At 30.8% G+C, this 12,198-nt stretch overlaps 7 protein-coding genes across 7 annotated transcripts; 4 read left to right on the top strand and 3 right to left on the bottom strand.

Moving 5' to 3' along the window:
- Nucleotides 1-30: 30 nt before the first annotated feature.
- LOC140667561 (glycerate kinase) lies at nucleotides 31-2,738 on the bottom strand. Its single transcript, XM_072895637.1, has 2 exons — nucleotides 2,581-2,738; nucleotides 31-2,503 (listed from the first exon to the last, which is right to left on the bottom strand). Exons 1-2 carry the CDS (start codon nucleotides 2,625-2,627, stop codon nucleotides 511-513), a joined length of 2,040 nt encoding a protein of 679 aa, XP_072751738.1. The 5' UTR covers nucleotides 2,628-2,738; the 3' UTR covers nucleotides 31-510.
- A 713-nt stretch (nucleotides 2,739-3,451) lies between these two features.
- On the bottom strand, nucleotides 3,452-4,048 carry LOC140666474 (histone H2B). The gene has a single exon (XM_072893708.1). It carries the CDS (start codon nucleotides 3,992-3,994, stop codon nucleotides 3,623-3,625), a length of 372 nt encoding a protein of 123 aa, XP_072749809.1. The 5' UTR covers nucleotides 3,995-4,048; the 3' UTR covers nucleotides 3,452-3,622.
- A 168-nt stretch (nucleotides 4,049-4,216) lies between these two features.
- Nucleotides 4,217-4,900, top strand: LOC140666471 (histone H2A). The gene has a single exon (XM_072893694.1). It carries the CDS (start codon nucleotides 4,272-4,274, stop codon nucleotides 4,644-4,646), a length of 375 nt encoding a protein of 124 aa, XP_072749795.1. The 5' UTR covers nucleotides 4,217-4,271; the 3' UTR covers nucleotides 4,647-4,900.
- Nucleotides 4,901-6,384: 1,484 nt separating this feature from the next.
- On the top strand, nucleotides 6,385-6,871 carry LOC140664745 (histone H2B). Its single transcript, XM_072890179.1, has one exon. It carries the CDS (start codon nucleotides 6,459-6,461, stop codon nucleotides 6,828-6,830), a length of 372 nt encoding a protein of 123 aa, XP_072746280.1. The 5' UTR covers nucleotides 6,385-6,458; the 3' UTR covers nucleotides 6,831-6,871.
- Nucleotides 6,872-7,998: 1,127 nt separating this feature from the next.
- Nucleotides 7,999-8,690, bottom strand: LOC140667408 (histone H4). Its single transcript, XM_072895323.1, has one exon. It carries the CDS (start codon nucleotides 8,639-8,641, stop codon nucleotides 8,330-8,332), a length of 312 nt encoding a protein of 103 aa, XP_072751424.1. The 5' UTR covers nucleotides 8,642-8,690; the 3' UTR covers nucleotides 7,999-8,329.
- Nucleotides 8,691-8,857: 167 nt separating this feature from the next.
- On the top strand, nucleotides 8,858-9,384 carry LOC140667403 (histone H3). The gene has a single exon (XM_072895310.1). The coding sequence runs from the start codon at nucleotides 8,923-8,925 to the stop codon at nucleotides 9,331-9,333; it is 411 nt and encodes a 136-aa protein (XP_072751411.1). The 5' UTR covers nucleotides 8,858-8,922; the 3' UTR covers nucleotides 9,334-9,384.
- Nucleotides 9,385-11,332: 1,948 nt separating this feature from the next.
- Nucleotides 11,333-11,853, top strand: LOC140666466 (histone H2A-like). The gene has a single exon (XM_072893679.1). It carries the CDS (start codon nucleotides 11,406-11,408, stop codon nucleotides 11,778-11,780), a length of 375 nt encoding a protein of 124 aa, XP_072749780.1. The 5' UTR covers nucleotides 11,333-11,405; the 3' UTR covers nucleotides 11,781-11,853.
- The last annotated feature ends 345 nt before the right edge of the window (nucleotides 11,854-12,198 follow it).

Below are 12,198 nucleotides of genomic sequence, written 5' to 3'. Positions count from 1 at the left end.
TAATTATATAGATATATATCTTTATGAAATATTTAGTTTTATATTTCTTTTTTATATAAGTGAGAAAAATATACATATATATATATAAAAGATCAACAAATATAAAATATATAATATAAATCAACAAATATATACATCAATGTCTCTGTGCGTATATCTATATATATATATATATAGATGTGTGTATATGTGTGTATGGGTGTGTGTGTATGTGTTAATGTATGTATACATGTAGAGAATATATCCCTATCTCTTTAATTACAATTTACATGTGTAACGCAAAAAATGTTATAATTTAATAGATTTATTTTTAAGCAGTGCCTTTGTAATGTACAAATATAATTGAAGTATTCTATATATAGTTAAAAAATTTGTGTATTTACATTAAAATGTAAATTTATTCTTTTCAGAAAAATATTGTTGAAATGCAAGTTATTTTATGTAACACAGTTAACAATTGAAATAATGTAATAATATAGAATGTATCATATTATTTATAAATTTTTTTGGCTAATCAAGTTTGCGCTTTTTATTACAACATGGATCTTTAAAATTTTCGTCAATGATCTTTATATTAAGAAATGGTTTTTTTTCTTCGATAGTTACAGATGGAGGCTGTTTATCTTTCTCCAATTTTGATGGAGCATACAAATCCTTGTATTTTTCAATGGTCGATGCATCAATATGTAAATCGTGTATGTCTAAAATATTTTCTTCATATGTTGATTTGTCAAAGAAATCAATTTCACATTTGCACGGACGTGGTTTAATATAAATAAAATGTAAATCCATAACATTGGTTCCAGTAATTCCTGTCTTGATTAAATCTATACCCTTTTTGAAACGCGAATAAAAATTGTATGTATCATTTTCTTTTAAAGTATTCTCAGGTAACATACGTTCCACTTCCATTGTTGTTAACATCAAGCGATCAATATCATGTTCATTATGTTCTTGAGCAGAAACAGATTCTTCTATTGTGTTACTAGATTTTTTATCTGATATTTCTTTTATTTCCTGCTCAGATAAAGTTCGTGAAACGTTTTTAGTAGTCATAGACTTAATTTGTGCATAAACATTGTGCATTATAGGTGCAATTGAAGGGTAACCAAATGCACCTGCTGCATCGGTAGGACCATCTTGGCCATCGGTACCTCCGCTAAGCATTATTACATCGTATTCGGCGAATCGCGGATAACTTTTAATTTTTGCTAACCAATCTAACGAGAAACGTAAAGCTAACTCTTGATTTCTACCGCCTTTTCCTTGACCAGTTACTACAACTGTAGGCTCTCCTCCTCCAATTAAAACTATACCACCGAGACTGTTAGTGATTTTATGAAAGATTTCGTCTATCTTATCAATAGACAATGAAAGTATTGGTATGGTCCGTACTCTGTCATAAAATTCTTCTCTCTTCAATTCCTTTAACAAAACTTGACATATTAAACTTGTTATATGAACATACGCTAAACTAACATCCTGTACATTTCCTGTAACATCACTCCTTAATATTATTGGAATTAATTTTTTACGCAATGCTTCAAAGCTTGCAGTTTCAAGGGCCATTGTATTGTTTCCCAAAATTATATTCGTCACATGTTTAAATTGTTTAGCCGGAGTCAATAATGGTTTGTCATCAAATCTCTCCTTGGATGTTATAACTGTCTTCAGATTACCTTCTAATGATTGATATAAGTTATACTTTTTTAATATATTAATAACGTTGTCCGGTGCTTTTGTGCTATAAACAGTAGGACCACTAGCAATTAAGTCTACAGGATCACCAACAATATCGGATAATATTAATGTAATAACGGATGCAGGATATGCCATTCGTGCCAAACCACCACCCTTTACAAGAGATAATTTTTTTCTTACCGTATTAAGCTCTGTAATATCAGCACCTGCATTTTGAAGCTTTTTACAGAGTTCTAATTTATCTTCTTGATCAAGGACAGGCCTTGGCATATATAGCAAAGCGGAACCTCCACCTGATACCAAAACTATTAGAGTATCTACTTCTGTCAATTTTTCAACCAAATCTATAATATCGTGCGTGGTGTCCAATGATCTGCTGTCAGGTTGATTATTGATACTACCCTCACGATAATCTATCACACTATCGTGTAACTTAGGAAAGCTAGACTTATCTTCGAAAGTCCACATAGCATCTTTTGATGGAATACTGACAATACCTTTTCTCAAGACATTACCGAGTATTTTCTCAAGTTCTATTGCCATTCCCATAACTGCTTTACCAAATCCAACTAGGTAGACATTCTCTCGAAGCAAAAAACTCTTGTCATCAATGTACAAAGTATTATTTCGAAGTTTCACTCTTTTCTTGATAATCTCGTTCGGTGATACCGCTTTCACGGCGGAACGAAAGATATCGTTCAAATCAGCTTTAGATTCTGACAAAAATCTTGTGTTCGTTGCCATACTGTGATTCGTACACTTGAAAATTTTTAATAGGTTAGAATGGGGAACACTCGAATAACTGAAAGATTAAAATAAACATAAACGAAACATTATTGAAAAACGTTCAATTGTAGTAATGAAAATTGAGACACTTGCCTGCGCAGAGCGAATTTATGCAATATTATTTTTATTGTCAGTCGCATTATAATCGATAATTAAATACATCGATCAAAACAGGGAAGACATTTTCTATGATAACACTGCAATATCTTTTTATGGTAGTTTTTATTTCATATGCCACATGCGATATTGAAGTTAATATATATATATATATGATTTTTATTTCAAATTATAAATACGTAGTAATACGCACGCGCGCGTTTATTACTTAAAAAATGTTTTAAGATATATTAAATGATAGGTATGTCTATCTAAACTCAATCATATTTGTATAAAAATACATTTTAACATTATATTGAATGTTAAAACTCTAATTACATATTTAAATTTACTAATTTGTGAATAAAAATATATACTACAGCTGTTGGTTTATCAATTTTATATTCATAATTTTATGCTTCTCAAAGGAAGAATTTCAAAATTTATAAATTTATAACCAATTTTTATAAGAACTAATATTAGAAATAAGAATATAACTGACATTCAATAAATATATAAGATAAAGATGTATTTGATTTTAAAAATATGTTGTGCTACATATAAATCGTATATATACCAGTACTTATACAATAAGTTTTTTTTAATATTCTTAATGAAATTATATGTATATATATTTTAGAATTATTCATCAATATTATTATAATAAAAGAATGCATGTATATTAACAATTGCTAACATTTAACATTCAAGATATTTTCTTTTTATTTATTTAAATACATTAAGATATTCTGGCAATATTTGATATTTAAGAATATATATAAATTTACATAAAATGCAACTAATTTGATTTCTAGTTAATAAATTTTCTTTTAATAATAAAATTTAGATTTGCAAAATATTAGGCTTTAAAATATAAATGCATGTAAAGCCTTCACGTTATAGCAATAGATTAATTTTTTGGTACAATTGTCAAATGCATTATATAATATTATTTTATGCAAGACCTTAGGAGAGTCAACGTTCAAAATTTTTGTTGGCCCTGAAAAGGGCCGTTTGTGTATTCGTGGCAAATAGCAATTTATTTGGAGCTGGTATACTTGGTTACTGCCTTCGTGCCTTCACTGACTGCGTGCTTGGCCAATTCACCCGGCAACAAGAGCCTCACAGCAGTTTGTATCTCGCGGGAGGTAATGGTCGAGCGCTTGTTGTAATGCGCCAATCTCGATGCTTCCGCAGCGATTCTTTCAAATACATCGTTTACAAAGCTGTTCATGATGCTCATGGCTTTGCTGGAGATTCCAGTGTCCGGGTGTACTTGCTTCAGTACTTTGTAGATGTAAATAGCGTAACTTTCCTTCCTCTTCCTTTTCTTCTTCTTATCGGTCTTGCTGATATTCTTCTGAGCCTTACCGGCCTTCTTTACAGCTTTACCACTCGCTTTAGGAGGCATTCTCGTAAGATCGAGACTACTTATAGGTTAAATCACGATAGAGCGTTCTCGATGTCCACGGGAAAAATGTGAGGAGCGTAACGTCGAGCTATTATATATATACGTACGCGCGAGAGCTTCAACGGACCAATCAGAATGCCGGATGGCCACCGCGCGCTCTCATAGGTGGCGGTGCGCTCTCCTGATGGAGTATAAAAAGACAGCACGAATCGACCGAACGTCACAAATCTCCTGCTTTTCGTGAAGTCGAGATCTCTGTATTTACTGATCGAGCAATATGTCTGGTCGTGGAAAGGGCGGCAAAGTTAAGGGAAAGGCGAAGTCGCGTTCCAACAGAGCGGGATTACAGTTTCCCGTGGGTCGTATTCATCGTTTGCTGAGGAAAGGGAATTACGCTGAACGCGTTGGTGCCGGTGCTCCGGTTTACCTGGCCGCGGTTATGGAATACCTCGCCGCTGAAGTATTGGAATTGGCTGGCAACGCGGCTCGTGACAACAAGAAGACGAGAATCATCCCTCGTCATTTGCAACTCGCCATCCGTAATGACGAGGAGTTGAATAAGCTGTTGTCTGGTGTAACCATCGCTCAAGGTGGTGTTTTGCCGAACATCCAAGCTGTGCTATTGCCGAAGAAAACCGAAAAGAAAGCATAATCATAATCTGATATCCATCATCAAATGGCCCTTTTCAGGGCCACAAAATTTTATGACTGGAATAATCTCGTTTAGCATCGTAACCAAATATTTCACTAACAAATATACCTAATAACAATACCTAATTCCTTTCACAAAATTAATAGTATGAGATCTACGCCATAGTTTTCATTGTGTAATGTAAAATTACATGACGCCAAATTTTAAGTAATTACTTCAGGGCAATAGAATACGCAGTTTTAAAATACATAATCTTCTATCATATATTTATATAAATTCTCAAATTACAGAAATAATAATGAATCACAATATTTCCATATACGTGGTGAAAATTTTAAAATTGACTATATTCTTTTTATATTTATAATTTTATATATTTTTTCTAGACTCAGAGTCACTCGAATAGAATTTATCTTTTTTTGTTATTATTTTAATTCTTTATCTAATAGTCTGTTTGAAGACAAAGAGATACGATAAATTATTTGAATTTAGCTTAACTAACGTAAATGTATAGTAGTAAGTAATGATAATTTATAAGTATTTATACAATTATACACAATTTTTTACTTATATTTATTTATTGTTAGTAACTTTACAAATTTAAGTAGGTATTTAAAATTAAACTTTATCTTATTGAATTTCGTAAATATTATGTTTCATTTACTAATCTTTTTAAACCCTATATAATTGTTAAATGATTTATTTATTTTACAAATGTTAAGATGATAAAATAAATTATTTTCTACTGTCAAAATAGATGAGATTTAAAATAGTATTACGTGATATTATGTAATTATTTATTTTTTATAAATATTTCATGATTCTAATAATCTCATTGTAGATTGGCAAATTGTAAAGTTTTTAAGATAATACAAAATAATTAATAAAAGATATAGAAACAGAAAATTATTTGGATTTTAGTTTACAAATATTTTTAAGGTTTCTTTTAATATTGATTATATATTATAGCTTGTCAAGATTTGTGTATATTATATTATTGCATACAATTTATGTGAAAATTATTGAATACTACAAGACTAATAATAAGAGGTGAAATCGTCTCGAATCTTAACATAGCATATCACGAAATGGCGCTGGAAAAGAAAAAAAATATTCCTTCTACTGTTCGATTATTGTATGTAGCCGTACAAAGATATACAATTATTTTATACCTTTTGAAGTATAGATAAACAATTTTAATATGAGAACTTTTGAGAATCTTATCGTGCTTCGGAAAATAAAAATATATCAGCATTATAATAAATATATTTAAGATTGATAATGCGTTTCATAAAAATATAATTTCTCAAACACATTTACATTTTGGAATCTCGTCGCGAGATATTAACCTGTCTTAAACATATGCATATTTTACAAGAAATTTTATAAGTTCAACTTAATTATTTAGTGAAATTGCACAGCACTAATTCGTTAATGTTAATAACTTACTTCAAAATCTATACAATTTAACGTGAAATTTTGATATATTTTTAATGTACTAGTGTGTTGAGGAGAACTATACTGGATCGTTAGATTCATTTTATTATTATAAACCATCATGGCATAACGTTCTGTTTGTGAGCAATGAGTTTCATGGCTTGCGGCTTGCTTCGATTCAGCGTAGAAAGCGTGTGACAGCTGTTACTGTGCACTACATAAGCTCGGCTGGCAACGGCGGAACGTGATTGGACGAGCGGCGCTCCCTCCGATTCGTATAAAATGAACGCGTCTAGGGACGAACGATCAATTGTCGTTCCGACTTCGTTCGATACGCAACTCGTACGTTGAGGCTTCGTCTCTACTAATTTCATCATGCCACCGAAAGCGAGTGGGAAAGCCGTAAAGAAGGCTGGCAAGGCTCAGAAAAATATTAGCAAGACTGATAAGAAGAAGAAAAGGAAGAGGAAGGAAAGTTATGCTATTTACATCTATAAAGTATTGAAGCAAGTACATCCTGACACTGGAATCTCCAGCAAAGCCATGAGTATCATGAACAGTTTTGTTAACGATGTGTTTGAAAGAATCGCTGCCGAAGCGTCAAGATTGGCGCACTACAACAAAAGATCGACGATCACTTCTCGTGAGATACAAACTGCAGTAAGACTTCTCTTACCTGGAGAATTGGCTAAACACGCGGTCAGCGAGGGAACTAAAGCAGTTACCAAATATACCAGTTCCAAGTAAAGGAACAATACATCACATCATATACATCGGCCCTTTTCAGGGCCAACATATGTTTAAACATGGAAGTCTTTCGTTTCGTTTGCAATATTTTATACGTACATTTCGACTTGTTATTTTTGATATCTCAGAGCACATTGAAATAAATTATAGAAACAAAATGTATAGTTTTTGCAGTGATGAACTCTGTTATTTATATCAACAAAACATTTTGTGGATCTTTTATTTATTTTTCATATAACCTTGAACGCTCAAGTTTTTTTTTCATCAGTTTAAATTATATCAAATTCAAATATTCGAATTCTAGAATATCTTTAATCAAGTTTTTGATATCTTATTTATTTTATTGAATATTGCGATAAATTTATAATAAAATTATAAATTTACATTACGATAAGTTTATGATTTGTACAATATTTCTTTACAATGCACTACAAAATTTATTCGATAATTCGAGATTATTTTAACATCTTAAACTTAGCAAAGTAAAAAGAAGTACTAAGTGAACCAAAAAAATTCAAAATCAAGAAATGAGAGATAACTTTATGCAAGTATTTAAAGAAATGAAAAAGCTATTTTATTATTGCGTAAATATTTAAAAGTAATGACTAGATAGATCGGAATTTAATCATTAAATGGCTTATACCAATTATTACAAGATACATATGTAAATAACACGTGTATAATATAAATTTCTTTTAAGTTTATTTTAAAAGTCTACTTTAAAAGTTAAAATTTCACGATATCCTTTTTAATTGTTTACATGGGCACTGTTTTATGGTCATATATCACTTTAATCATATTAAAGTACGTGACATGACGAATAAAAACTTTCTTTAGGTTTCTTGAAAACTCATTTCTTGTGAGGTTAAGATTACTTTTTCGTCTTTAGAGGTAGCAGTTGTAATTATAGAAAATAATAAAATTGGATAAAAACAATGAATAGTTATATATGAAATATAAGCACAAAATTTTCAAACATTTTGAATAGTTAAAGCATGTAGAAAGATCTTGTAGTATATTGACATTATATTAGTATCTATAGATATCTAAGAAAGTAAAAACTTTATAGTACAATATATATATATATATATATAGTAAAATTTTTATCTCATACATTTATTTCTAAATAAGTTTTCAATTCTTACTTCCGAATGAGTTACTTAGGTTACATTCTAAAACGTCTTCTCCGAGGAAAATTTTACTTATAATATAATATAGTATGTTACGTGCATTATTCTTTTTTCATAAATCACTTTTAAGCATCTGCGAATATATGTATAATGGCAATACAACTCCTTAAAATTGTAATATCGAATTTTTTACTGACAAATATAGAGAAGAAATTTTCAAGTATTCATAAAATGTTATAATATATAGTATGAAGCATCTAACCTACATTAAATGTTTATAACAATTGCTAATAGTAAGAAAATTCCATCGTTTGACAATTTGTGGCCCTGAAAAGGGCCGTTTGTGTATAAGAACAATTTTGTTTGTATTTAACCGCCGAAACCGTACAGAGTTCTTCCTTGACGCTTCAGGGCGTAGACGACGTCCATAGCGGTCACGGTCTTCCTCTTTGCATGCTCGGTGTAAGTAACCGCGTCACGAATAACATTCTCGAGGAATACTTTGAGTACACCACGCGTCTCTTCGTAAATCAATCCAGAAATACGCTTGACACCGCCACGACGTGCAAGACGACGAATGGCTGGCTTAGTGATGCCTTGGATGTTATCGCGAAGTACTTTACGATGTCTCTTCGCTCCTCCTTTTCCCAATCCTTTTCCTCCCTTACCGCGACCAGTCATCGTGATCTGTTTCTAAGCGTCGTACTGTCACTCTGAGAAGAACAGAACGAATTTTGTCCACCTTAGCGAAAACCCCGGTTTTATTCCATGGGTGCACGATAATTCCCCACCACGACGACTATGACCAATAGGATCGCTGCTCCCCACTCTTGCAGTACTAACCAATCAGAGGCGTTGTGTAATTGTCGAAGCAATATATAATGACAATGAGTCAGTCAGACCTCTTTAAATCAGACGAAGCTCTTTGAAGCTACTCAGATTCAGACTTTACGTTAGCTAATATGGCACGTACCAAGCAGACTGCTCGTAAATCAACAGGAGGAAAGGCTCCTCGCAAACAACTCGCTACTAAAGCTGCAAGAAAAAGCGCACCAGCTACTGGTGGCGTGAAGAAGCCTCATCGTTATAGGCCCGGTACTGTGGCCCTTCGTGAGATCCGTCGTTATCAAAAAAGTACGGAATTGTTAATCCGTAAATTACCATTTCAGCGACTCGTTCGTGAGATCGCTCAAGACTTTAAGACTGATCTACGTTTTCAAAGTTCTGCTGTAATGGCTCTTCAAGAAGCTAGCGAGGCATATCTCGTAGGATTATTTGAAGATACCAACTTGTGCGCTATTCATGCTAAGCGAGTCACCATCATGCCTAAAGATATCCAATTGGCACGTCGTATTCGTGGCGAACGAGCTTAAACGAACAAAGCAAATTAAACAATCGGCCCTTTTTAGGGCCAACAATCTTTCTTCGAAAGAATATCTTCTAAGCAATACATTTACTTTTTACTATAAATTTATAATTAAATTCAAAATTAATACTTTTAATTTCTTAAAAACATTTTTAATGAATTTATCGTCAAAATAAAATACAAACACTGATCGTATTTGTTTATATCCTGTAGTTCTATGCAAAACATGTTTTCGTTATGTTGACATTTTTACAACGAATGAGTAATCTTAAATTTAATCCAGAAATTTACTGTAGTTTTGTGTAATATATAAAAGAATATTTTAGAGTTTTATGTATATAATACACTATACTTCAATGATCATAAATGCAAATAAGATTATTCGCATTATTAGCAATATTTATAAAATTGTTAATGCATGTAATACATTATAGATTATATGCAAACAATTCTATTTGATTGCAATTTGATTTTATATTTCGTGTACAGTATATAATATTTTATTTAATATTAACTTCTTTTTAATTATTCATGTTTTATTAACATTCAATGGAAATATATACGATTTTAAACAAAATACATTCTCTAAAAGGCTCGTTTTTACATTATTCTTTGACTTTAATATCTTTGTTTTTTTTCAGAGAAGTTTAAAGAAAGAAACAAAGATGTAATTAAAACTAAACCGCTGAGGTTAATCGATGTTTGAGAAACCGATTTTTAGGATTTTATTATATGACGGAAATAAGTGTTAAGGGCAGATAATATTTAAGGAATACATATTTTATTCAAATTTCTAAAAAATGCTCAACTCACATTAATTAATAATTTAAATATAAGCATATTAAATATTATTTAAAAAAGAAACGTCTATCTTTTTTAAAAAATGTATAATATACTAAAAAAACAAAGATATACTAATATTAGCGAAGAGCCAAGACTTTTGTATTATTGAATTCGTACATAAATTCCTCGTCTTCTTAAGTGATATGGATATTTGTGAATATATTTAATTAATGAATATTTATAAATAACGACGCTTCAATTTTTATTAGTTTAAATAGATAAATTTATCTTAAAATTCAATAATTAACAAATAGTTCTTATATAAGATTATAATATCATGTATGCACAATATCTTGCTTAAACCTTTTGTTTTTCTAAGTATTGATGAATTTGACAAACATAAAAGATATTTTAGATTTAATTGCGCATACAAAAATAGATTAAATGTAAAATAATAATGTTAAAGTTTATTTTTCTATTCTTTCATAAATAAATGTATTTATTTCGAAATAGATTTAATTTAGCTTTTTTTCACACAAATCAAAATCTGTATATTCATAATGTTTGTTTGTTTATATGTTACATCGACTTTTACTGCATATCTAAATCTCGGAATCAAGTACAATTCGTTGAGAAGAAAAGAATTTTTAAATTATTTCTAGTAATAGAAAAAATGTGGAAGACACATAAGAAGGAGATATTAAGGATATTAATGTATCGAGAAGAAAAATTAAAATTAAATGAAATAAAAATTTAATTTAAATGTGCTTTTAATAATGCATTTAATAGTGCATTCTAAAAATTTTTGAATATAATCTTGTAGTTATCATGTAACACAATAAAACATACGTTAACATGCCAATTTTTGAGATTTTCTATTAAGAATTATTACATAACTGTAATTAATATAACTATGCTATATAATATAATTAACTAATAAAACTAATAAATATGAATATAATTGACTAATATAATTTATAATAATTAGAACAGTTCCATTGCTAATCATAAATATGCGTTAGATTATTGGTAAATAATTGTTATTTATATTTTGTTAAAATGAAAGAAATGCATGTGCAAATTAAATAATAATTTCAGCATAGAAGCATTTTGAAAATGTAACGAATATAGGAATCAGAAATTCCAACCAATGACAGTTTTGCTCGCACGCCATTGGTTGAATGCTACTACCGCGATCGCCTATAAATACCGCTGAGCTTACGGACCTAGCTTAGATTCTGTTCGACTGTCCTGCGATACGCATCGAGGCTCTCTCAACTTAATCAAGTCGTCAAGATGTCTGGACGTGGCAAAGGTGGCAAAATAAAAGGCAAGGCGAAGAGCCGTTCCAATCGAGCTGGATTGCAATTTCCCGTGGGCCGTATTCATCGACTGTTGAGAAAGGGAAATTATGCCGAACGCGTTGGTGCCGGTGCACCGGTGTATTTGGCCGCCGTGATGGAATACCTCGCCGCTGAAGTATTGGAATTGGCTGGCAACGCGGCTCGTGACAACAAGAAGACGAGAATCATTCCTCGTCATTTGCAACTTGCCATCCGTAATGACGAGGAGCTGAACAAGCTATTGTCTGGTGTAACCATCGCTCAAGGTGGTGTTTTGCCAAACATTCAAGCAGTGTTATTGCCGAAGAAGACGGAAAAGAAAGCATAATCGTAAACCGGCGGAGACAACAATTTACAGTTAGCTACGAATCCACAAAATACTACAAATGGCCCTTTTCAGGGCCCCAAAATATTGATACGATGGTACGATCTCGTTCGCTTTAAATTTATAAAAGAATTCAAATTCTTTTGTATTTTATAATATACAAAAAAATAAGTAGTAAATATTTTGACATTTTCCACAATTTAATCAAAACGTGAAATAATAAACATGTCTGGAGAAACTCAAGTTCTCGAATTTTAAGGTGATAATTTACAATTTAAACAATTATATTGAATCTTGCACATGAATCCATAGATTATTTTAAATTCTTATCAATTATATAAATAATAAATTGCATTTGTATAAATTGTTGTGAATTTGATTATTTAAAAACAAATTTGTATTGTAAATAAAAATGACTTAA

The sequence above is a fragment of the Anoplolepis gracilipes genome, chromosome 1, assembly GCF_047496725.1.
Source record: "Anoplolepis gracilipes chromosome 1, ASM4749672v1, whole genome shotgun sequence".
Classification (NCBI taxonomy): Eukaryota; Metazoa; Arthropoda; class Insecta; order Hymenoptera; family Formicidae; genus Anoplolepis; species Anoplolepis gracilipes.
The sequence above is the reverse complement of the archived record's forward strand: the minus strand, read 5'-3'. Positions and strand labels throughout refer to the sequence as shown.